The following is a 27054-nucleotide window of genomic DNA, read 5'->3' as shown; positions in this document are numbered from 1 at the left end:
AACCGGCACTGTGCAATCATTGAAAATGACATCTTGCACAGTGCGAGCTGTAGTTTTCTGCTGCTCGAGTAGATTTTTACTCGAGCTTCAGCTTTCTCAACGCGAACTGGTAGTTTCTCATCGCGAGCGGTCGCGAGCATACGCGACCACTCGCAATGAGAAACCTGACCTCCTCGCGTTGGGAATCTCGCCGGGAGGTTTATTTTCCATGCTCGCGATCGCCAACTTGCAGTTGCTGATCGCGAACAAGGAAAAAGTCTCGCCGGGATGTCATTTTGCTTGCTCGCGGTCGCCAACTTGACGTTGAGGACCGCGAGCAAGCAAAAAATGACCGCAGCACTACGCAACACTACGCTACGCGTGTTCGCACTGTGCTACGTGCAGTTCGCGTAGCGCGAAGTAGCGCGAACTTTGCAAACTACGCGAGCGTAGCGTAGTGCTTCGCCCAGGCCTAGTAAAGACTCCACTATCCGCGTGAACGTCACGGAGTTCAGAAACATTCCTTTTCAAAGGACGAGGGGGTGAAAAATGCTACAAAACTCTGCCTTTTCGCTGAAATGAAAATTATCAAAAACAGTTTCCATTTGAGAATTCTCCCGCAATATATTTTTTTTGTTGAGTGGGAAAAAGTTGTTCAAAATCCGTGTGGTGTGCAGTTTAATGAAGGTGTGTGGTTCCAAACATCACACAACTCTACTTGGTTGAAAACTCGCATCATTGAAACGTTTGTTCGAACGCTAAAGGCAGTGTCAGAGAAAGGAACATAGAAAGATAGAAGATAAATTCAGGGAGAAGTGCAAGGGAAATGAGAAAAGAGGTAGAAATCAGAGATGGATCAAAGAAGGATTAATAAAAAAGAAAAAGAAACATATCTAAATGATAGTACTAAAAAGAGCTAAAGCACTTTAGAGAAATGGATAAATGAAAAAAGAAAGAAGAAAAACTGAGAGCACAGAAAAGGGATTATACTGAAAGACAAATTGAAGGGAGAAATTAGAAAATAATAGGTTACACACATAAATTGAACAAAAGACAAAAAAAGTAAATAAAACGAGTTATAGCATACAGCCCAGATCTCCGGGTTACTCTTTAAATTAGTCTCTTCCAACGTAAACCCCGATACAGGCCTTACAGCCACTCTTCCGGGACCAGTGCAGTTCCTTGGGTATAGGGGTATTGCGAATAGCAAAGCCCCCTCCTCCCCAAAAAAACACTGTTTTGAGAGCGTGTTGGGTGTAGCCGCTACACACCCAATAACCGAGGCCAGTCTCCCCGTCTGCTTAATCGGACTCGGAGAACGCTAAGGAGAAACACGCCCGGTCTACCCGACTTTAAAGCGGGTCCTGCCTCTACACAGCCCGGTCTCCCAGCTCACAGGCCATTACCTCTATGTCCCTCATCCTCGACCCAGTCATAACTAATGAGGTATTCCACTTAACAGGAAACAAAACAGGAAACGCTTTTAGGCTCCACCCACCCTCCTGTCAGGGGCTATATGTACATAGCCAACAGAAAGCACATCCTGTTTTGTTTCCTGTAAGTGGACCTGACGGGGACGCTGGGGTAGGTGCTGGGCACTTACCTGCTTCGTGTTGTACTGTAGTTTCCTCCTCTACTGGGCTCTGGGGGTGCTCATGGACCTTCGTGGGAGCTCCTTGAGTCGGGCTGCTTGGCTTCCTGGACTCCTTCAGGCTCCTGGTTGCCGGTTCTGATGGGCTGCGCTGGTTTCCTGGGGTCCTGCTGTCGGGTGAGTCCTTCCCTGCTGCGCTGGAGCCCACCGTCATTGTGGTGTCTTCTCTGTGCTTCCTTTCTGCTTGTGCTGTGGCCTGCTGGTTGGGGCTGGTTTCTCGTATCCCCGGTGTTTCTGGAGGGATTGGCTCTTTTGCCCTCAGGGTCGGTGTTGCTTCCTGGTGTTTTCCTTTTTTGCCTGTTCCTGCTCGGACGCTGACTTTGCTCTGTGTGCCGGCTGCTTGTCTTTGGTGCACTCGGGTTTGGCCCGAGTGCTCCGCGGTGCTAATTTCGGGCCGATCTGGCACGGCCTTTGTGGAGCGCTCGAGGTGGGGTCCGGGCGCTCCGTGTTCAGCATTTTCCTCAGGAGCACTCGGGTTGGGTTCCGAGTGCTCCGTTCGGCTTGTCTGGGTCCCGCTGTCGGTATGGTGCACGCGAGTGGGCTCCGGATGCGCTGTGCCACCATAGTGCTCCCTGCCTTTCGGGCTGGGGTTTGGTGTGTTTTCGGCCTTCGGCGGCCGTGATGTGTGGTATTTTGTGTTTGGGAGCTGACCACGCCCCCTCCCGCCTCGCTTTCAGTTCAGCTCAGCTGTTTTTGTTTGTGGGCGGTTTCCTGCTTGTTTTTTGTTTAAAAAGGGGGGGCACATTCTGGTCTTTTCCTGCCTTTGTTGGATTGCGATGGGTCCTGTTTTAGGAGTTTTTTCACTTGCTGCTTGTTCGTGATGGGGAAGCATCACAAAAAGCGGCCAGTGGGGATTCTGCCCCTGCGATGAAGCGAGCCAGGTTGGATGACTGCAGATTAAAGCGCCTGAATTTGAAGACTTTGTCTGATCTCAAGTCCGCCAAGAAGTCCGCTGGGAGTCATTCTGGTGGGGGGGTTGCCCTCTATTTGGACATTTCTTCTTCTGATGACGCTTCCTTGGGGGCGGTGGATCTGAAAGGCAAATATGTTTCCAAGGAGTTGTTGCCTGACCTTCTTTCTCATGTGCGTGAGAACATGGGTTTTCCTGATGATGCTGTGGCCAGTACTTCCTCGGATGCTGTTTTGTCGTAATTTCGGAAACCTGTTGCTACTTCTCTTCCTATCCATCCCTTTGTGATGGATGTCCTCTTGAATGAATGGATGGATCCGGTCACATTATGTTGCCGCGCTTCATGTCAAAACTTTATCCTTTACAGGACATGGAGGAATCCTTTCCTGAGTCGGTGCATGTGGATTCCATTGTCGCAAGTTTGGTGGGTCGTCCTTCTATGGCGGATGATAACATTCTTCGTGATGGTGTGGATAAGAAGATTGACTCTGCGTTGAGGAAGTCTTATGCTGGTTCTCACCTTGCCATCCGTTCTGGTGTCTATGGGGCTTATGTAGCTCAATCACTGTTGACTGACTTTAAGACTTTGTCTCCCACGATGCAGGAAGGGGTCAGTTGCCTGGACTTGCTGGAATCCATGAAGCGTCAGGCCAAATTCCTCTCGGACATTGCCTTCGATTCTGTGTGCGCTTCTGCCTTGTCCTGTGGTTCCTCTATCGCTGCTCGTCGGAATTTGTTGCTGAAGGGTTGGAATACGGACGCCGCCCAGAGGTCCATGGCTTTACGCTTGCCCTTTACTGGCCCTCGTCTCTTTGGGGACGCTCTTGAGGATAAGCTTAATAAGGTGTTCAAAGAGCGAAAACATTCTTTTCCCTTCCGTCGGCAGCCTTCTCGTAAGGATTTATCTTTTTCACATGCCGAGACTTTTCGTCAGCCTTCCAGGTTTCAACAGTTCTCCTTTAAGGGCCCGAGAGGTGCTGGTAGGGGTTTTCCCCGGAAGTTCCAGAAGTAGCCTCTCCGTGATGCTGGACAGGGGCCGCAGCGTTCCTGACTATGCCACCCCGGAGGTTGGTCACGCTGGTGTTGCGCCCGAGGTTGGTGGGAAGTTGCGGTTGTTCCTTCCCGCTTGCCGTCTGACGACCTCCGATCAGTGGATCCTGGAACGGGGGTATCGAATCAAGTTTCTGTCCCTTCCTCCTCCCTCAGGCGTGGTGCGGACTCCGACGGCCTTGAACCAGTCCCGTCGTCAATCCTTGGTTGACGGTGTTCACGCTTTGCTCTTGAAGAAGGCAATTGTGCCCGTTCCCCGGTTGGAGTGGGCTCTGGGGACCTATTCGATTGTCTTTCTTGCTCCGAAGGTCACAGGAGGGTTTCGGATTGTCATCAATCTCCGGAGTCTGAACTTGTATTTTCAGAAGATCCCATTCAAGATGGAGACCTTGCAGCGGGTGGTTCCTTTGATTCAGGCCGGCTGGGTGTTTGCTATGCTGGATCTCCAAGACGCTTATCTTCATGTGCCTGTGGCTCTGGAGGTTCAGATGTTCCTGCGCTTCTGCCTAGAGGGTCATCATTGGCAGTTCTGTGTCCTTCCGTTTGGTCTCCGGTCCGCTCCCCGTATGTTCACCAAGGTGGTGGCTCCCTTGGTGGCCCATCTTCACCTCCTGGGTGTGTCGGTGTTCCCCTACCTGGACGATTGGCTGCTCCAGGCTCCTTCCCCAGCGGTCCTGTCTATGCACCTGTCCTTGACTATCCATACGCTAGAGCAGCATGGGTTTCTTGTGAACTTTCTGAAATGCCAGCTACTTCCTGCGACTCGGAGGACTTTCATAGGGGCCATCTTGGATTCGGTCCTGCGCAAGGTGTTCCTTCTGGATTCCCGGCTTCAGCGACTTCAGTGCCTGTTGTGGGGGTTGTTGTCCCGGGCTGCGGCTCCCCTCCTTCAGTGGCTCGAGATTCAGGGTCATATGGCTGCTACTGTCTTCACAGTGCCCTGGGCCAGGGTTCATCTTCGACCTCTGCTGTGGCATCTTCAACGTTGGGTGCCATTTCCAGTTCGGGACTATGCTCTCTCTGTGCCAGTGTCTCTGGAGGTGGTGTCCGCTCTCCAGTGGTGGCTGGATTCCTCCAATCTCTCCAAGGGAATGTGGATTTGCCTGCTGCCTCCGTTGGTGTTGACGACGTATGACAGTGCGTCTGGTTGGGGGGGGCGACTCTGGGTCAGTGGTCTGTTGAGGCTCGTTGGCTCCGGTCGGTGTCCCGCCGGTCGTCCAATTGGAGGGAGCTGTCTGCGGTGGACCGTGCTCTTCATTTCTTCCAGGATCGTCTGCTGGGGTGCAATGTCCTGGTGAGGTCTGACAACTCAGTAGCTGTGGCTTACATCAAACACCAGGGCAGTACTCGCAGTCCTTCGTTGAATCTTTTGGCCTGTGCAATTGCGGGTTGGGCGGAGTGTCATCTTCTGGCCATCTTTGCTCAGCATATTAGGGGTGTGGACAATGTGGTGGCAGATGCCTTGAGTCGCAGGTTTCCGTCTTCTCTGACCCTGTGTCTCTCCCCCAGGATTTTCCGGATGATCTTTCGGAGATTCAGGACTCCCCGGCTGGACTTGTTTGCCTCAATGGCCGATGCCCAACTCCCCCCTTTTTGTTCTCGTACTCCGCAGTTGGGTGCTTGGGGGGGTTGAGGCGTTGTCTCTTCGGTGGCCGCCCTTCCCCCTGATTCCTGCCTTCTTGCTGAAGGTCCAGCGGGTGGGTGCCCGGGTGGTGGCTGTCTTGCCTCACTGGCCTCGGAGGTCCTGGTTCCCGTTGTTGTTGAGCTTGGCGATGGGCCCTCCTTGGATTCTTCCCCACTACCCGTCTCCCCTGAGGTCTCCCTCTCCCTTCCTCCTGGTCCCTCTCACCCTGGCAGTCTGGAGGTTGAACGGATGTCTCTTGGGGTCCAGGGTTTGCCTGATCACCTCATCACTGTGATGCAGGGGTCCCGTAGGAGTTCCACTTTGTCCTCCTACTCTAAGCTTTGGACTTCTTTCTCCTCCTGGTGTTCAGGGCTTGGTCTCTCTCCTGTCTCTTGTCCTATCGCTTCTATCCTTCAGTTTTTTTTTGGATGGTTTTCAGAAGAAGTATGCCTTGTCTACTCTGAAGGGGCAGTGGGCTGCTGTTCGGGCTTTCCGGGATCCAGCTTCGCTCCCGTCTTCGGATGGGTTGTTGGTTTCCCGGTTGTTCCGGAGTTTCTCTCTGTCCTCTCCTTCTGCTCGTTCTCCGGTTCCTCCTTGGGATCTTTCTTTGGTCCTGGGTGATCTGCAGTCCTCTCCTTTTGAGCCCTTGGAGACTGTTGACCTTAAATTCCTCTCTTTTAAGGTGGCTTTTTTGGTTGCTGTTACTTCCGCTCTGCGGTTGGGTAAGCTCACTGCCTTGCGTTGTTCGCCTCCCTTTTTGCGTTTCTTGGATGACGCGGTGATCCTTTCTTTGGATCCTGGGTTTGTTCCAAAGATTCGTTCTCGTTTTCATTGTTCTCAGGAGTTGATTCTTCCTTCTTTCTGTCCTTCTCCTTCCTCACCTGCTGAGCTGTTGCTTCACTCTCTGGATGTGAAGCGTGCGTTGTCTGTTTATGTTGCCCGCACTGCGGGGTTTCGCTCTTCGGACTCTCTCATTGTGACCTTTGAACTGGCTGGTCGGGGTAAGGCTGCCTCCCGTCTTACTCTGGGTCGCTGGATCAAGGCTGTCATTTCTCTGGCTTATCAGGGCTCTGGTTTGCCTTGCCCTTCTGGGGTTCAGGCCCGTTCCACTAGGGGTGTTTCTGCTTCCTGGGCTGCTTTTCATGGGGTTTCCCTTGATGAGATCTGTCGGGCTAGGACTTGGGTGTCTGATTCTACTTTTGTGCGGCACTATCGTCTGAATTGTGCTCTGTCTGACCGGACCAATTTTGGATGTGGTGTGTTGCGTGCTGTGGGGGTTGTTCCCCCCCCCCGATTCTGTGTGTTTATTAAAGTTTTTTTACTTGCTGCACTCCATTTTTTGTGTTCGGTCTCTGTTCTCTGTGTGGTTTGCCAAAGGCCTGTTGCTGGGGGTGCTTTGGTATGCCTCATTAGTGATGGAGTCGAGGACGAGGAACGTAGAGGTAATGCTATGATTACTTACCGGCAATCCCCATTACTCTTAGTCCTACTCGTCCTCGACCCAGTCATACTTCCCACCCACCCTCCCTGTTCAGGCCTTTGTTGCTTGGTATGTCAGGAAGTGCTTTCTGTTGGCTATGTACTTATAGCCCCTGGCAGGAGGGTGGGTGGAGCCTAAAAGTGTTTCCTGTTTTGTTTCCTGTCCATGGTATACCTCATTAGTGATGACTGGATCAAGGACAAGTAGGACTAAGAGTAATGGGGATTACCGGTAAGTAATCATAGCAGTCTCCTGCCTGCATTCCCACGCCCCCCAAGATAATCATCAGCGTGCAGCCAGCAGCATTTCAGCAGAGTCCCTTGTCACACTGAACAGAGACATATCAAATTACACCATATCTCTGCCCCCACATACAACCAGCACCATTCACATTACACACACCAGTGACTGCTGCACATACGGACATTGCATCACAGAACAGGGTAGCTGATTTACCCACGCGACTGCACCAGTTGGAAAGCGATCAGCTGTAAAGGGACCGTGACTGAGACGGGAAGAACAGCCCTACCTTGCAGTCGGGGGGGGGGGTACACCCATGACAGTTTTTACACCCTGCTGTAATCGTGCTCACAGCATGGTGCAAGAGGAAAAACTCACATTTCCAAAGATTCCCAGCCCCCAGCGCCCCAGGGAACAAGTGCGTCCACCACAGCGGCAGATGGACTTTCGACAAAGAAATTGTTGGAGAGCCCAGGACCGAGGAGGCGCCTTCTGGGTGGGGCTGGAGAGGCCTCCACCGGCCCAGCAGACCCGGCGCCTGTCTCGGTCTCTGTGGACTTCAGTGTGGTAGCACCCGCAGAAAGCAAGGTCGGGGCGGATCTTGTCACTGGGTAACTGGGCTCCGCAAAGTCCTTTTGAAAAGATAGCTCTTTGTGCCCCGGTACTTCACAAGCGATCTTCTGATATATGTGACAACTATTCAAATGCGAAAATCCGAAACACGGTGACGTCATCTTTGCATCACTGAGTTGGGTATCGAATCCATCAACGGATGGCGCCTGATGAAATCTTAAAGGATCCAAGTCACAACGTGCATACATCCTGGATGGGCAGCGTGAACTCGACCCGAAGGTATCACAGCGCTTTACATGAGCACCAGGTGCATTACAGACGGAGATGTACACATTTACTTCCATTTGTGGCGAGAAGTGAACATTGCAATTCACAGTAAAAAGAAAAGTGTCATTAGCTACTGTGCATATGTTCTAGAGGCATGTATCGTTGAGTAGAACATTTTTATAGAACATCTTTTGTGAAGCACAGAGGAGTTCACGAGTATACAATCATCCCATTTTTCTGCATCTCTCTTCCTCTTTCACACACATGTCCGTGTTCACAGATACTGCACTACTACAAAGTTTGTGTGAACCCCATGATTGGCAGTTCCTTAGAGCAGTTTAATTTGCGCATAATATGCCACCAAAACTTTTTTTAAAGCACGTTCTTTTCAAAAGATGTTCAAAGTCGCTTTTTATGTAGCCTTGCTTCTGCGAAGACGTGTATTGGTCCTCTTGCGTGCTTTCGAGTGTTTCCGCATGTAGGTATATGCTTGTGTGTTGGTGTGACTGTGTGCACGCGCCTGTGGCCTGTGATTTGCCTGGTTGCCTTATCATAAACACGGACCGCGCACAGAGACCCGCGCGCCGCTCCCACACAGACATTGCACTCCAAGATTTATGGCTTATCTAAAGTTACAATAAACACAGACCTACCGTTTCTGATTCCCTGCCGTCCTCTGTCATGCAAACGATAACACGAAAAACGGTACTCAGCCAAACATGTAAGCCACACTGCTATGCACAAAACTTCACTACAAAAGAGTTGTGAATCGATTAATGGAAGCTGGAAGAGGGCCGTTTTATACTGAAGTCGCCCAGAAGCCGAAACCGCAAGAACCCACATTTAATGGAATAAATAAATAAATAAATTCCTGAGTGGAAACCGCACAACTCAAGGTCATGTGTGAAATTCACACTCTGAAAAAGGTGCCGCTTTTGCTACTCATGTTTTAAGGCATCCGACTACCAGTCTCTCTCTTCCAGTCTCGGACCACGGCAATGCCAGAAACGGGCAGGTCACTAGGCCAAAGGGCGAGTTTCTCGACAGGTCCGTACCTTTGAGAGGTTGATGGGGTGGACGGAGTCAGTCATGCCAGGCACATGAGATGGGAAGGAATCTGCCAGCACTGGTCGAGGCCTGGCGGTCTGACATCAAAGCGCTCCCCATGCAGTAGCTGCTTCTAAAACAGCAGGACAGCAGATTTTAAATGCATCGGTGGGATACAAGCCAGCTCTTCCACTCCCCTACAACCACAAATCCGAAGATTCCCCATGTCACAAGTGAGTAGTTTATACAGGCCCAGGTGTTTCGTTCGATTCTGGTACCTGGAGAATGACTTTTTTTTTTTTTACACTTACCCCTCTGTTGTAGACAGCCATTGGCTATACCGCATTAAATACAATTATGAGCAAGATAGTTCTTCGTCTTCACACATGGCAAGAGAAGCATAGTACGCTAAGAAATGCGTAGAAATAAATAAGTAAACAATAAAAAGTACCGATATCCAAACAGGGTTTTCTCCCAGGAATGCCAAAAGCGAAAGAGGATCGCGCTGGAGCTTGTCTTTATGGGGCCATGTGTTTCAAACACATGGCCCCATAAAGATAAGAAACCTTTTGCGACGCACGGAAAACAGGGGAGCCCGTCCAAGTGGGCCGTCTGAAAAAGCCAAAAGTAAACGACATAAAAAGCTCTTTTCCAATGGCTGGCCACCGTTTAGCATAAACGGTGACGCCAGCCAATGGGAAAGAGGGGCGAGGCTTAAAGCCCTTTACCGAAACTCCTCCAAAACATTAAATCTCGCCGAGCGAGCTGCGCATGTGCGCAGCCAAGTCAGCCGAGACTTAAAAACAATCATTTGAGAGGAAGTTTGGACATAAAAATACAGAAGAGCCTAGGGTAAAATGCTGGTTTGGGAAGCGGGGGATTACTTTTCTCGCACCACATGTAAATACCATCAGTGCCAAGCAGGAGCCCGTGCTTACCTGCGAGTTTCGAAGCTCCAGCAGCAGTTCTACTCTTAGGCAACCTGGCAGAATGAAGTAAGTTCCAGGTACGAAGGTAGCACGGAAACCGACCCACCAGTGACGAATAACTCCGGAAAGCCCCTTGGATAGTAAAGCGGAAAGCAGCAGGCCAGCTCTGCAAACTGCACCATTTCCCAGCACGCAGCATGAAAGTTGACTTAAGGAACTGGGGAATTTTGGGCGCCAGTGAACGGTGGCCAGGAATTATGGGTAAACTAAGCTCCCACAATTCCCTTGTTAGCTGCTTGCTTGGAATGCCCTTGCCCCTCCCAGGACGGACGGTTCACCTCAGCAGCAGCACCAGGCCAGCACTCACTGAATTTATAGTGGGCAGAGACGCCTCTGGGGGGCAGGGCAAGTATCAGCCCAAATTTAACAAATGAGCAGATGAACGTTTTCAATGTAGAAATGGGAAAATGTGGCCCATTTGAGTGGGAATAAGCAAAATCCTATCAGGTAACACTGATCGTGCACGCACTCTGAACTCCCGGAGGAGCGTGCTTGTAAAGTGCATGCACAAACGGCGCCCCCAGAATGTGGCGCCCAGTGCGGTGGCACCGCTCGCACCGCTCTACCGGCCCTGATGTCAGTCCTAGCAGAAGTGACATCACATGACCGGCTTTAACCCCCAGTAACACCACAGCACTGACCTTGCCCCAACCTTGCGGTCCTTCCACTGCCTTCTAGCTTCTGCTGAGGGGTTGGAGGGAGAAAGTAAACAGGGCTGTAGGTTATGTTATGTTATTTGCTTTTCTTGAGCAAGGCTCGTAGGCCACACTAAGAGATAAGGTAGACAACGTTCTAGTTTTAATTTATGTTTCTGCTGCTGCCCATGAACCCTTGCACCAGGGTTAGCAAGGGGCTGTACTCTCTGGGACAGATTTACAAGCCCGTGCGCCACTTTTGCATCACTTTTCCCAAGTTAAAAGTGACTTAAAAGTGGCGCAAGTGGCTTGTAAATTAGCCCCTTTGTTTTCTCTTTCCGAGGAGGTGTGAGCTCCGGTCAGTATTTCATTCGTAAATACAAATCAGCGTAAAGGCTGAAAAGTTGGCGCCTGCGACCGCTGAGCGCCGGGGATGCCGGACGCCAAGACTGACCGGCCTTAAACCCACCTCATGCCTCTAACTTCTGGTCAAGCGCTTTGCTTCGTGCAAATTCTGGTGCAAAGCCAGGTTCATAAAGCGCTCTCAGATGAATCCTTAGTTCCTACCACAGTTCACATCAAAGTTCACTATTTTTTTGTAACTTGAAGCACAGTTGGCTCCGCGAGGAAGACAGAGGGTGGCGAAGTTTCAAACCATAAAGATTCGTTAAAGGAATAGCAAAGTTATAAACTCTTATCATCAAATAAGTCAACATTAACAAGCATTTACCATGCAATGGTCTCGGCATTGTTAAAGTTAGAGCTATTGGCCTTGCTCATGACATTATTTTTGTTTATGTTTTTGTCTTTAAAACATTTAAAGAAACGGCATTTTTATTTACAATGTCAATAGCTATAGAAAACTAGGCGAACGGAAACTAAGGAATTTGTCCAGGAGCACACGGTGCACTTCAATTCCCACGGCGCACTGGAGAGCCAGGAAGCTGACGTATGTCGACCCCTGAAAGCAGGTTCACCCATGCCACTGAAGGTCACGCTAAGTAGCGGGCCTCGGGCGTGCACACCCATTTGTCGGGTGTCTCAGAATTCAGCTGGTGCAGTTAGGAACATGCAACACACGGGCTGAGGGTGGAGACAGCTGCCACCTTCCCCACTCCCGCGTGATCGCCCTATGACCCGTCATGCCGATTAGTGCCAATCATGCGCGAAACCAGTTTATTAACATGGACGCATGAACATGTTATCTCGAGTACACTGAGTGAGGGAATTGTGTCTCGTTGGCAACCCTGGAGGCTAAGAAGGACCCGCTGTGGCAGAAACTTCAAAGCGAGTGACTGACTCTGCTCAGCCCTCCCAGCCTCCATGACACTGATCCCAGGCATCACTGTGCAGCCGCTCTGTAGGGGGAACCAGATTCGAATAGACACACTGAATGCTTCGGATAATACGGAGGCAGATTTCCCCGATATGACGTGTTTTACTAAAAGTGCCTCTGCGTGAGAACTATCCAAGCCACAAAGAGGAACCCCATAAAACCATCACATGTGCACAGGGGACACACAACTCTGCAAACAAACAACGCAATGAAATCCTTGGAGGAGAGAAGACGCACCACTCGAGACATACCACCACAGGCGCGCAACGCCCATTGGGCTCAAATGGGCTTCACCCCACCCCCCTCGTGTGGCGCAGCCCGGGCTGAGACAGCTTCCCTGGCCGCCCCCGTGTGTTGTACGGCTCCCATAGAACCAGCACATTGCCTTAAAGTATGAAGAAATCTCATTATTTAATTCTACTGCCCCAATGTTATCATTTGTCTCCTGATTTTAACACAACCCTCGTGAACTTTTAAAGTCAATGGTGGGTGGATGCGCTTCCGGAAATGACCCCCCCCCCCTTTCCCTCCAACGCTTTTTGGAAACAGTCTGTGTCCTGCACTGTTTTTGCATTTCAACACAGAATGGAACGCATTTTACGTTTCTAAAAATAGCTTGTGCTTCAAACAGCCAACCCTTGGGATTTTTTTTTCTGGCAGTCATTTCTCATAATTTATTTCACAGCCATCTAGGCGGTACGCACCAAAAGGCAGGCAAAGGCGAAAAGACTGGGTCAATCGAACTGAGTATTATATTTATGGTCAGCAGAATACACAAACATCTGTAGCACGAACTCAACCTACTGCACTAGCTTGTCAGCTAGAGAAACCCAAATGACAGCGCACTTTAAACAAGCATTTACAATGCAACGGTCTCGGCATTGTTAAAGTTAGAGCTATTGGCATTGCTCATGACAATGCCGTTTCTTTAAATGTTTTAAAAACAAAACATAAACAAAAATAATGTCATGAGCAATGCCAATAGCTCTAACTTTACCCATGCCGAGAGCATTGCATTGTAAATGCTTGTTTCCACGAGGTGATTGGATGAGGCCTGCACCCCGGCTCTCTGAAGCCTCATGCATGCCAGCCAGGGCTCTCCAGGCAAGAGTGACCAAAGTCATTAGCGCTTATTTGCTGATCGTGTTAGGCAGGTGCCTTTAGCAAGGCTGTTTACGGCACGTGGCGGCATTGCTCGTGTTTGATTTCAGAACGTAATCGCTCAGCTGCTTCCTACGGTTTGGTGATTTGTTGCCACTTTGATTTCACTGCTCTTTAAATACTGGTATGTGATTTACGTAAAAGTTATTTTTCTGAAAAATTCACTTGCTCCAGCATAGACATAGGGCATAAAAACCCCCCTGTAACTAGATTATTTGCCACGTTGTGAAAATAGCGCTCGTGGCTTTCAGGGCACACTGATTTGCAAGGAAATTTCCCACGCCCTTTTATAATCAGGCGGTTTATAATTGGTTGCATAGAATGCCCCGCGATGCTGCGGCAGGGTATTTTTAGGTACCGCCTGGTTGGAACTGTGGCAACAATCGTTTCATTTTCACGCAACACGTTGAGCACTGAGTCGTGATGCCCAGACTTTAACCCGCCAAGCAGCCCTTTTATTTCGCACCCCGGCGTCAGGGTGAGCTGGTAGCTTTCGCTTTCCGCCGGAGTTTGCATTCCGGGCATGAGTCTGAGGGGGGTCCTTCTCTGTGAACAGCGAAGGGCAGGCTTGTTTGTTGCAGCACCTCCCTGGGACCTTTGCCACCAGTTCTCAACTCCTCCCTCTTAACCCCCTCCTACTGTTCGATACTCTTCCCCTCCGCAATTTGTGTGTCCATCTCCGCGTTTCCGAGTGGGATAGCGGATATAAATCTAGCCGGAAGAATTAACGACGAGAGATTTCTTCATGGTTAGGAAACCTTGAATACGCGTTCCGAAAATGCCACGCACAGCTTGTACCCTTTATGGAGCGGTGAAGCAAATCTTATGGAATTTCAGCGTTTAAAGAAGAAAAAAACAGAGACCTTGAAAGACTTCGGCTTGACGTGCTCTGCATTGCACGTACACCTTTAACATGGCTTTTCTTGTCGGCAAAGGACAAAAAAAAACGGAGCCACAATCGTGCACACACCAAGCCCCCCCCCCCAAAAAAAACATCACATAGGAAAGGAGACATCCTGCTAACACACCACCGCCTTTCTCCGAGGCAGAGCAGAAATGCCTCGGAGAAACGCAGCGTCCTTTTCGGATTCGGGGGCGTGTTTGTCTTTTCTCTCCTCCAGCCATTGGCTGGAGGAGAGAATGAGACTTCTTGCAAAAAACACGCCCCCCGATCCGAAAAAGATGGGGCCTGATCGGAGTGACGGGACCTCTTCTCCAATGGCTGGCCAGCATTGAAGAGGTCAGCCAATGGAGAACAGGGGAGAAGAGGGGCGGGTTCAAGCCCCTCTTCTCCAAGTCATTAAATCTCTCGACTTCCGGTTCTGCCTTCGGCAGACCGGATGGTCCCGAGACCTAAAAACGGGAAAAAATAAAATGTAAATGTTCCAACAGGGAAACTATCCTTTGGGAGTGCAGTTGGAAGTGAATAGGTGCTGCGGGTTTATGCTTACTGTAGCCCCCCAACGCCCCCCGTCCCCCCCCAAAAAAAACGGAAAGCATGCCTGTGTCCTGGGAAGGACTAGCTCCCAAGACTTCCTTAAGAGGGAGAAAGAAAGGCCTTGTGTGTGCGCCAGACTTGTGTTTTTTTCTCCTTCCCCGTCGGCTGGTTAAATTCCCTGCACATAACGGTCTGGGCTTTGTGGGCAGCAGTCTGGACGGCGTTCTCGTTCCTGCGAACCACCCAACCACGTGCTCAACCCCCCCCCTCACCCCCACCAACTGTCAATTGAAGCTATACCCCCTTTGTCAAGAAACAAAACCCCGCATTCTATAGAGTCTGAACCCTCTGCCCAAGAACAGAACCATCCATGGCAAGGTCTGACCTCTCGGTGCCGTGAGCAATCTCCCCCCCAAACTCCCGCCAAACACGCATCACCTTTCTACGCACAAACAACTAACAAGGGAGCGTGAAAAGAGAACCACACTATGCACAGCCCCGACAACTGCGGTAAAACAGGAGCACTCTTCGTCACTCGATGCAAAGAGAGGACACAAGGGCAACAGGAAGGACCCCTGCGCCATGGGTCTTAAAAAAAAAAACTCACAAAGTTGTTCTATGCTCGGACCCAGACTTAGCCTTAACAAATGCTGGCTTAATGCAGCGCTCGCCTGTTTTTTCTCGCTTTTGTGCCGCGGCAGAGGCTGGAAGAGTGGCAGCGCTGAGCGGCTGTTTCTGGGAGCCGGAAATGAAGCACAGCCCCGACAACTGCGGTAAAACAGGAGCACTCTTCGTCACTCGATGCAAAGAGAGGACCCAAGGGCAACAGGAAGGACCCCTGTGCCATTGGTCTTAAAAAAAAAAACGCACACAGTTGTTCTATGCTCGGACCCAGACTTAGCCTTAACAAATGCTGGCTTAATGCAGCGCTTGCCTGTTTTTTCTCGCTTTTGTGCCGCTGCGGAGGCTCAAAGTGTGGCGGCGCTGAGTGGCTGTTTCTGGGAGCCGGAAATGAAGGTGACAGACTGCGGTGCCCTGAGCTGAGCCTTGCTGCCTTTCTCCGAGGTGAAGCAGAAATGCCTCGGAGAAAGGCAGCGGCGTTTTTGGATTCGGGGGCGTGTTTTCGGATTCGGGGGCGTTTAAACACGCCCAGCGAAAAGTAACGAAAAAACACGCCCCCGAATCCGAAAAGGACGGGGCTTGTTTTGCGAGACAAGCCTCTTCTCCAATGGCTGGCCAGCATTTAAGAGGCCAGCCAATGGAGAAGAGGAGAGAAGAGGGGCGGGTTCAAGCCCCTCTTCTCCAAGTCATTAAATCTCACGAGCGAGACTGCGCAAGCGCAGCCTTCGCTAGCTGAGACCTAAAAATCAATATATGAATTCATTAGTCAATATATTGAAAGGAATCCAAAGGTCATAAAACAAGACAAACTATTAAAAGTCGCCTCAAAAGGAAAGTTACCGAGATCAGTTCTCCCATAAAGCGAGCGCCCTAAGTCAGGAAAGGTTGTGCTGAGAAGTCAGGAAAAGGCATCTGCCCTGGGGGTCCAGCACAGAAGCTTCCAGAGAACCTTCTGCATTGCACTGGCTTCAATCTCACGATTCGAAGATTTGAATCACCTACAATGGTTCCCACCTAATGAAAAAGATGACATAAACTTAAGCAACTACTACACCATGCGGCTGCTCTAACCGTCCTACATGACGTGTTACATTGGGCCAAGCTGTGCTCTCCAGCTGCATCGCAACAGCTCGTCAGCACAATCTACAAGGATCGCGTTAAAGAAAACATTTCAAATGAGACCAGAACACCAAGGGCCCATCCAGATGATACACGTGGAGTCGACTCTCCTGGATTAAAAAGACACGTTAGAAAAGCAACATGGCAACTAGATGTTAGCCATTTTTAAAATACAGCTTTTATTAGCTAATTTGTGTGTTACATGTTAATGTCGATAAAAGTGCAAAACAATAAAGTATGAGAATATTGGCATCACTTTCACCACCCAACACTTCCACCTCTTTCCTCATCCTTCCACCACCCAACACTCCCGCCCTGTCATCCTAGCAGAGACAGCCGCCCCAGACTCCCCTGTCATCCTAGCAGACAACCCACTCCCTCCCGCCCCAGACTCCCCTGTCATCCTAGCAGACAACCCACTCCCTTCTGCCCTAGACTCCCTCTCATCCTAGCAGAGACATCCCCCTTCCCCCTGCCCTAGACTCCCCTGTCATCCTAGCAGAGACATCCCCCTTCCCCCCGGCCTAGACTCCCCTGTCATCCTAGCAGAGACAACCCCCTCCCTCCTGCCCTAGACTCCCCTGTCATCCTAGCAGAGACAAGCCAGTGCCACCCCACCCTAGACTCCCCTGTCACCATAGCAGAGACAAACCACCCCACCTTAGACTCCCCTTTCACCCTGGCTGAGACAAGCCCCCCCCACCCTAGACTCCCCTGTCACCATAGCAGAGACAAGCCCCCCACCCTAGACTCCCCTGTCACCATAGCAGAGACAAGTCCCCCCACCCTAGACTCCCCTGTCACCCTGGCTCAGACAAGCCCCCCCACCCTAGACTCCCCTGTCACCCTGGCTCAGACAACCCCCCCCACCCTAGACTCCCCTGTCACCATAGCAGAGACAAACCACCCCACCTTAGACTCCCCTTTCACCCTGGCTGAGACAAGCCCCCCCACCCTAGACTCCCCTGTCACCATAGCAGAGACAAGCCCCCCCCACCCTAGACTCCCCTGTCACCCTGGCTCAGACAAGCCCCCCCCCACCCTAGACTCCCCTGTCACCCTGGCTCAGACAAGCCCCCCCACCCTAGACTCCCCTGTCACCATAGCAAAGACAAGCCCCCCCACCCTAGACTCCCCTGTCACCATAGCAGAGACAAGCCACCCCACCCTAGACTCCCCTGTCACCCTAGCATAGACAAGCCACCCCACCCTAGACTCCCCTGTCACCATAGCAGAGACAAACCACCCCACTCCCCTGTCACCATGGCAGAGACAAGCCACCCCACCCTAGACTCCCCTGTCACCCTAGCATAGACAAGCCAGTGCCACCCCACCCTAGACTCCCCTGTCACCATAGCAGAGACAAACCACCCCACCTTAGAGTCCCCTGTCACCCTGGCTGAGACAAGCCCCCCCACCCTAGACTCCCCTGTCACCATAGCAGAGACAAGCCACCCCACCCTAGACTCCCCTGTCACCACAGCAGAGACAAGCCACCCCACCCTAGACTCCCCTGTCACCCTGGCTGAGACAAGCCCCCCCACCCTAGACTCCCCTGTCACCATAGCAGAGACAAGCCACCCCACCCTAGACTCCCCTGTCACCATAGCAGACACAAGCCACCCCACCCTAGACTCCCCTGTCACCCTAGCTGAGATATGCCCCCCCACCCTAGACTCCCCTGTCACCATAGCAGACACAAGCCACCCCACCCTAGACTCCCCTGTCACCATAGCAGAGACAAGCCACCCCACCCTAGACTCCCCTGTCACCCTAGCTGAGATATGCCCCCCCACCCTAGACTCCCCTGTCACCATAGCAGACACAAGCCACCCCACCCTAGACTCCCCTGTCACCATAGCAGAGACAAGCCACCCCACCCTAGACTCCCCTGTCACCCTAGCTGAGATATGCCCCCCCACCCTAGACTCCCCTGTCACCATAGCAGACACAAGCCACCCCACCCTAGACTCCCCTGTCACCATAGCAGAGACAAGCCACCCCACCCTAGACTCCCCTGTCACCATAGCAGAGACAAGCCACCCCACCCTAGACTCCCCTGTCACCATAGCAGAGACAAGCCCCCCCCCACCCTAGACTCCCCTGTCACCCTGGCTCAGACAAGCCTCCCCCCTAGACTCCCCTGTCACAATAGCAGAGACAAGCCACCCCACCCTAGACTCCCCTGTCACCCTGGCTCAGACAAGCCCCCCCACCCTAGACTCCCCTGTCACCCTAGCATAGACAAGCCCCCCCACCCTAGACTCCCCTGTCACCCTAGCTGAGATATGCCCCAGCACCCTAGACTCCCCTGTCACCATAGCAGAGACAAGCCACCCCACCCTAGACTCCCCTGTCACCCTGGCTCAGACAAGCCACCCCACCCTAGACTCCCCTGTCACCATAGCAGAGACAAGCCACCCCACCCTAGACTCCCCTGTCACCATAGCAGAGACAAGCCACCCCACCCTAGACTCCCCTGTCACCATAGCAGACACAAGCCACCCCACCTAGACTCCCCTGTCACCCTAGCTGAGATATGCCCCCCCACCCTAGACTCCCCTGTCACCATAGCAGACACAAGCCACCCCACCCTAGACTCCCCTGTCACCCTAGCTGAGATATGCCACCCCACCCTAGACTCCCCTGTCACCATAGCAGAGACCAGCCACCCCACCCTAGACTCCCCTGTCACCATAGCAGAGACAAGCCACCCCACCCTAGACTCCCCTGTCACCATAGCAGAGACAAGCCACCCCACCCTAGACTCCCCTGTCACCATAGCAGACACAAGCCACCCCACCCTAGACTCCCCTGTCACCATAGCAGACACAAGCCACCCCACCCTAGACTCCCCTGTCACCATAGCAGACACAAGCCACCCCACCCTAGACTCCCCTGTCACCATAGCAGAGACAAGCCACCCCACCCTAGACTCCCCTGTCACCATAGCAGACACAAGCCACCCCACCCTAGACTCCCCTGTCACCATAGCAGAGACAAGCCACCCCACCCTAGACTCCCCTGTCACCATAGCAGAGACAAACCACCCCACCTTAGACTCCCCTGTCACCATAGCAGAGACAAGCCACCCCACCCTAGACTCCCCTGTCACCATAGCAGACACAAGCCACCCCACCCTAGACTCCCCTGTCACCCTAGCTGAGATATGCCCCCCACCCTAGACTCCCCTGTCACCATAGCAGAGACAAGCCACCCCACCCTAGACTCCCCTGTCACCATAGCAGAGACAAGCCACCCCACCCTAGACTCCCCTGTCACCATAGCAGAGACAAGCCACCCCACCCTAGACTCCCCTGTCACCATAGCAGACACAAGCCACCCCACCCTAGACTCCCCTGTCACCATAGCAGAGACAAGCCACCCCACCCTAGACTCCCCTGTCACCATAGCAGAGACAAGCCACCCCACTCTAGACTCCCCTGTCACCATAGCAGAGACAAGCCACCCCACCCTAGACTCCCCTGTCACCATAGCAGAGACAAGCCACCCCACCCTAGACTCCCCTGTCACCCTAGCTGAGACAAGCCACCCCACCCTAGACTCCCCTGTCACCCTGGCTGAGATATGCCCCCCCCCCACCTTAGACTCCCCTGTCACCATAGCAGACACAAGCCACCCCACCCTAGACTCCCCTGTCACCATAGCAGACACAAGCCACCCCACCCTAGACTCCCCTGTCACCCTAGCTGAGATATGCCCCCCCCACCCTAGACTCCCCTGTCACCATAGCAGACACAAGCCACCCCACCCTAGACTCCCCTGTCACCCTAGCTGAGATATGCCCCCCACCCTAGACTCCCCTGTCACCATAGCAGACACAAGCCACCCCACCCTAGACTCCCCTGTCACCATAGCAGAGACAAGCCACCCCACCCTAGACTCCCCTGTCACCATAGCAGAGACAAGCCACCCCACCCTAGACTCCCCTGTCACCATAGCAGAGACAAGCCACCCCACCCTAGACTCCCCTGTCACCATAGCAGACACAAGCCACCCCACCCTAGACTCCCCTGTCACCATAGCAGAGACAAGCCACCCCACCCTAGACTCCCCTGTCACCATAGCAGAGACAAGCCACCCCACTCTAGACTCCCCTGTCACCATAGCAGAGACAAGCCACCCCACCCTAGACTCCCCTGTCACCATAGCAGAGACAAGCCACCCCACCCTAGACTCCCCTGTCACCATAGCAGACACAAGCCACCCCACCCTAGACTCCCCTGTCACCCTAGCTGAGATATGCCCCCCACCCTAGACTCCCCTGTCACCATAGCAGACACAAGCCACCCCACCCTAGACTCCCCTGTCACCATAGCAGAGACAAGCCACCCCACCCTAGACTCCCCTGTCACCATAGCAGAGACAAGCCACCCCACCCTAGACTCCCCTGTCACCATAGCAGAGACAAGCCACCCCACCCTAGACTCCCCTGTCACCATAGCAGAGACAAGCCACCCCACCCTAGACTCCCCTGTCACCATAGCAGACACAAGCCACCCCACCCTAGACTCCCCTGTCACCATAGCAGAGACAAGCCACCCCACCCTAGACTCCCCTGTCACCCTAGCTGAGACAAGCCACCCCACCCTAGACTCCCCTGTCACCCTGGCTGAGATATGCCCCCCCCCCACCTTAGACTCCCCTGTCACCATAGCAGACACAAGCCACCCCACCCTAGACTCCCCTGTCACCATAGCAGACACAAGCCACCCCACCCTAGACTCCCCTGTCACCCTAGCTGAGATATGCCCCCCACCCTAGACTCCCCTGTCACCATAGCAGACACAAGCCACCCCACCCTAGACTCCCCTGTCACCATAGCAGAGACAAGCCACCCCACCCTAGACTCCCCTGTCACCATAGCAGAGACAAGCCACCCCACCCTAGACTCCCCTGTCACCATAGCAGAGACAAGCCACCCCACCCTAGACTCCCCTGTCACCATAGCAGACACAAGCCACCCCACCCTAGACTCCCCTGTCACCATAGCAGAGACAAGCCACCCCACCCTAGACTCCCCTGTCACCATAGCAGAGACAAGCCACCCCACTCTAGACTCCCCTGTCACCATAGCAGAGACAAGCCACCCCACCCTAGACTCCCCTGTCACCATAGCAGAGACAAGCCACCCCACCCTAGACTCCCCTGTCACCCTAGCTGAGACAAGCCACCCCACCCTAGACTCCCCTGTCACCCTGGCTGAGATATGCCCCCCCCCCACCTTAGACTCCCCTGTCACCATAGCAGACACAAGCCACCCCACCCTAGACTCCCCTGTCACCATAGCAGACACAAGCCACCCCACCCTAGACTCCCCTGTCATCCTAGCTGAGATATGCCCCCCCCACCCTAGACTCCCCTGTCACCATAGCAGACACAAGCCACCCCACCCTAGACTCCCCTGTCACCATAGCAGAGACAAGCCACCCCACCCTAGACTCCCCTGTCACCATAGCAGAGACAAGCCACCCCACCCTAGACTCCCCTGTCACCATAGCAGAGACAAACCACCCCACCTTAGACTCCCCTGTCACCATAGCAGAGACAAGCCACCCCACCCTAGACTCCCCTGTCACCATAGCAGACACAAGCCACCCCACCCTAGACTCCCCTGTCACCCTAGCTGAGATATGCCCCCCCACCCTAGACTCCCCTGTCACCATAGCAGACACAAGCCACCCCACCCTAGACTCCCCTGTCACCATAGCAGAGACAAGCCACCCCACCCTAGACTCCCCTGTCACCATAGCAGAGACACGCCCCCCCACCCTAGACTCCCCTGTCACCATAGCAGAGACAAGCCACCCCACCCTAGACTCCCCTGTCACCATAGCAGAGACAAGCCCCCCCACCCTAGACTCCCCTGTCACCCTGGCTCAGACAAGCCCCCCCCTAGACTCCCCTGTCACCATAGCAGAGACAAGCCACCCCACCCTAGACTCCCCTGTCACCCTGGCTCCGACAAGCCCCCCCACCCTAGACTCCCCTGTCACCCTAGCATAGACAAGCCCCCCACCCTAGACTCCCCTGTCACCCTACCTGAGATATGCCCCCCCACCCTAGACTCCCCTGTCACCATAGCAGAGACAAGCCACCCCACCCTAGACTCCCCTGTCACCCTGGCTCAGACAAGCCACCCCACCCTAGACTCCCCTGTCACCATAGCAGAGACAAGCCACCCCACCCTAGACTCCCCTGTCACCATAGCAGAGACAAGCCCCCCCACCCTAGACTCCCCTGTCACCATAGCAGACACAAGCCACCCCACCCTAGACTCCCCTGTCACCCTAGCTGAGATATGCCCCCCACCCTAGACTCCCCTGTCACCATAGCAGACACAAGCCACCCCACCATAGACTCCCCTGTCACCATAGCAGAGACAAGCCACCCCACCCTAGACTCCCCTGTCACCATAGCAGAGACAAGCCACCCCACCCTAGACTCCCCTGTCACCATAGCAGAGACAAGCCACCCCACCCTAGACTCCCCTGGCACCATAGCAGACACAAGCCACCCCACCTAGACTCCCCTGTCACCCTAGCTGAGATATGCCCCCCCACCCTAGACTCCCCTGTCACCATAGCAGACACAAGCCACCCCACCCTAGACTCCCCTGTCACCCTAGCTGAGATATGCCACCCCACCCTAGACTCCCCTGTCACCATAGCAGAGACAAGCCACCCCACCCTAGACTCCCCTGTCACCATAGCAGAGACAAGCCACCCCACCCTAGACTCCCCTGTCACCATAGCAGAGACAAGCCACCCCACCCTAGACTCCCCTGTCACCATAGCAGCCATAAGCCACCCCACCCTAGACTCCCCTGTCACCCTAGCTGAGATATGCCCCCCCACCCTAGACTCCCCTGTCACCATAGCAGACACAAGCCACCCCACCCTAGACTCCCCTGTCACCATAGCAGAGACAAGCCACCCCACCCTAGACTCCCCTGTCACCATAGCAGACACAAGCCACCCCACCCTAGACTCCCCTGTCACCATAGCAGAGACAAGCCACCCCACCCTAGACTCCCCTGTCACCATAGCACACCCCACCCTAGACTCCCCTGTCACCATAGCAGAGACAAGCCACCCCACCCTAGACTCCCCTGTCACCATAGCAGAGACAAACCACCCCACCTTAGACTCCCCTGTCACCATAGCAGAGACAAGCCACCCCACCCTAGACTCCCCTGTCACCATAGCAGAGACAAGCCACCCCACCCTAGACTCCCCTGTCACCATAGCAGACACAAGCCACCCCACCCTAGACTCCCCTGTCACCATAGCAGAGACAAGCCACCCCACCCTAGACTCCCCTGTCACCATAGCAGAGACAAGCCACCCCACCCTAGACTCCCCTGTCACCATAGCAGAGACAAGCCACCCCACCCTAGACTCCCCTGTCACCATAGCAGACACAAGCCACCCCACCCTAGACTCCCCTGTCACCCTAGCTGAGATATGCCCCCCACCCTAGACTCCCCTGTCACCATAGCAGAGACAAGCCACCCCACCCTAGACTCCCCTGTCACCATAGCAGAGACAAGCCACCCCACCCTAGACTCCCCTGTCACCATAGCAGAGACAAGCCCCCCCACCCTAGACTCCCCTGTCACCATAGCAGACACAAGCCACCCCACCCTAGACTCCCCTGTCACCATAGCAGAGACAAGCCCCCCCCCACCCTAGACTCCCCTGTCACCCTAGCATAGACAAGCCCCCTTTTCCTGCCTGGTCTATTAATCTTGTGGTTGGGGGGCAGGCATAGCTTACAAAAAAACAACAGGCCCACAGAGGAGGGTGCACTGAACAGGGATGCTTCCCAGAGCTAGATGTGGCCAGGTGGTGAGGCATGCCACTCCAGGTGGGCAGGGTTCACCATCCTATCGTTCACGACCCTCCCCGACGATGCACGTACAGGCTTCTCGGATTAAAACTAACCGTTATCCAGGCAGCCTGCACTATTTGAGGGATAGAGTCCAGATTTGGCAAGATAGCCACTCTGCCTCGCCATCTGATGACGTTCATCTCTCATTCGATGTGTTTCTACCCGACAGTGAGCGCCTGCGCCAACGGCCTGCACCCACTGGCACAAACAGAGCGCGAGAGCCGGTGCATGGAGGGACGAGAGCGGCTGAGAGAGTGGTGATGGAATGGAATGTTAGAGTGTGTGTGCTGGGGAGTCTGGGAGCTACCGGAGGAGGGGAGCGGGCGGCGGAGACCAGGGACATCTTCAGACTTTTGGGGGCATGGGCCAAATGTATTTTGGAGGTGCCCTGTTCGGATCAGCTTTGGATTTGTGATCCAGTTTCAGCCCTCTCGTGCCCTCTTTGGCCACGTCACTGTCAGTGAGCAGGCGCACTCGTCCACATTCTAAACGTGTTCCCATCTAATATTCAGGGACAGCCGTGTGCATTTTCAATATTTTAATATCGCAGCAGATCACACATATGAATTCAAATAATCTCTGCCTTTCACTGCCGTTACTCATATGTGAGGTCCTCCGGTTTGAATCAAAAATGAACTTTTCTATGGACATTGCATGGTGCTGAAAACCACAACTTTTCTCTGCAAAATGTCTGTGACAGACTCCCCACACTTCACCTGTTAAAAATAAATTAAAGAGAAGTAGTATTTAAAACAATCTTTGTTTAAGAATCATTCAAGGTCATCGGGACAGGACTGGCTGCAGAACAGAGCGATTCAATCAGGGGCCCCTGAAGGGTTGGGGCCCAGGGCCAGAGCTCACTTTGTCCATGCCATAAAACGTCTCTGGCGGAGACCAGAGCAAATGTAGCCGAGGCAGCAGGTAGGGGGCAATCTGAAGAAAGAACATACTACCTCCTGCTCATGAGGCATCTGTCTCCACTCCCCCCTCCCCCCCTTTCCCCTTCCCCCTTGCCCGCCCCCACCCAATATCAACACAAGGGCAGTGCCAGTGATAGCAGTGAAGAGCCAGGGGTAACAGCTGCCGGCCTTGGCGACTCGAACTTAAGGGCCAAGCTGGTGGCTTTGTGGACTAAAGTTTCCACTGTAGGGGCCTATTTATGACGTCATCGTCGCAGGTTAAAATCCCGGCCGGTCCCCTCAGCCTTTCATCTTTCTTAGGTCGATAAAATGAGTACCATTGGCATGCACGTTACGAAATCACCCGTTATGTTACAAGCACCAAACTCCTCATTTTCTCTCTCTTTAGGGAAGTTCCTGGGGCAGCAGCACCTGAGCTACGGACAGCACGTGTCGGTCAGGGTCCGAGTCCCTGAGGAACAGGGCGTCTTCCCTCCCATCGCCCTGGTACTGGGGGGAGATGGCAGGACCATATCTCTCACCGCATCTTCCTTCGAAGACTGCAGCACCTGCACCTCCCACCAGAGGGAGCTCGTGTTCAGGTAATATCGTGAAGCAGGGGACAGAAACAGCAGAAATACCGCCTCAAAAGAAAACAAACACCCCCTACCACTGAAGTAGTACTCCACATAGCACCACCACTCCGAAAAAGGGAAAAATGACAAAGACAAACAGAGTAATAGCAGGAGAAACGAATGTCAATGTGACAAGGCTGGTCTCTGATAGGACGGCGCAGAGCCTCCGGGCAGGAGGAGGGGCTTATCTCTGATAGGATGAAAGAGCCTCCGGCAAGGAGGAGGGGCTTATCTCTGATAGGATGATACCAAAATCAGGGTAGGAAAGAGAGGAGTATGTGATAGAATGATACATAAATCAGGGCAGGAGCGTATCTCTGATAGGACAGTACAGGGTGTCAGAGGTGGAGGCGTGTCTCTGCTAGGATGGCACAGGAGTCAGGGCAGTAGAGAGGGGCTTGTCTCTGCTAGGATGGCACAGGAGTCAGGGCAGTAGAGAGGGGCTTGTCTCTGCTAGGATGGCACAGGAGTCAGGGCAGTAGAGAGGGGCTTGTCTCTGCTAGGATGGTACAGAGAGCCAGGGCAGGAGGCAGGGGCTTGTCTCTGCTGGGATGGCACAGGATTTCAGGGCAGGAGGGAGGGGTCTGTTTGATAGGGTGGCACAGAGAGTCAGGGCAGGAGAGGGGCTTGTCTCTGCTAAGATGGCACAGTGAGTAAGGGCAGAAGTGTGGGGCTTGTCTCTGATATTTATGTATTTATTTATTTTTTTTATGCGTTTTTATATAGTGCTGACTTTACCCCAAGGTGTCAGAGCGCTTCACATTAGGAACAGTAATGATACATGAGGAGAAACTTACAAGTGAGCATGTTACAAAAGCAAACGTTACGTTACATGAGGCAAAAGTGACAATTGTGCACGTATCAAGACCAAATAAAATACAAGAGGTAGCAAACGATACGTTACAAAAGGAATAAGTGACATGTGTGCATGTTACAAAAGCGTACAAAGTACAGGTAGAGGTATAATACTGCAATAAATGGCAGACACTCAAAACACAAGAACAAACGTGAAGGCACTTCTATAGGCATGGAGAACAGAATTTCCTATAATGGAAGGACTTCCTTCAGATAATAGAGAGGGCGTGAATTAAATTTGGAAGTGTCTTTGAAGGAGGAGAGCTTTGAGGTCAGTTTTGAAGGCCTGGGAAGAGGTGGTGGTCCGGAGCTGAGGCGGAAGTGAGTTCCAGATTCTCACCGCGTTGCCTGAAAAGGATTGGGCCATCGATCTTTCCTTCTTGAAAGTGGGAGGTTCAAGCAATACATTTTCTGCATTACGTGATGGTCTGGAGCCTCCAGAGAGTTTCCGTTTATTCGCCAGGTAGCGAGGGGAGGAGGAGTGCAAGGCTTTGTGGGTGATACAGGCAGTCTTGTAGATAGATCTTGCCTCAATGGGAAGCCACCGGAGGGTGGATAAAAGGGGTGTGATGTGGTCGCTTCTTTTGGCCCCGTATATGAAGCGAGCTGCTGAATGGAGAACAGACTTCAG

General features: G+C 53.1%; 1 protein-coding gene across 2 annotated transcripts in view; it reads left to right on the top strand.

Moving 5' to 3' along the window:
• Positions 1 to 27054, top strand: part of LAMC3 (laminin subunit gamma 3) — a 770318-nt gene that overhangs the window by 419916 nt on the left and 323348 nt on the right. For both annotated transcript variants that reach the window (XM_085613958.1, XM_085613956.1), the window contains exon 10: positions 25343 to 25535. In XM_085613958.1, coding sequence (XP_085470084.1) covers positions 25343 to 25535 — 193 coding nt within the window. The remainder of the gene's footprint in view (positions 1 to 25342; positions 25536 to 27054) is intronic.

This window comes from Triturus cristatus, chromosome 1_2 (assembly GCF_964204655.1).
Source record: "Triturus cristatus chromosome 1_2, aTriCri1.1, whole genome shotgun sequence".
NCBI classification, from domain to species: domain Eukaryota; kingdom Metazoa; phylum Chordata; class Amphibia; order Caudata; family Salamandridae; genus Triturus; species Triturus cristatus.
This window is presented reverse-complemented; position numbering and strand designations above follow the sequence as displayed.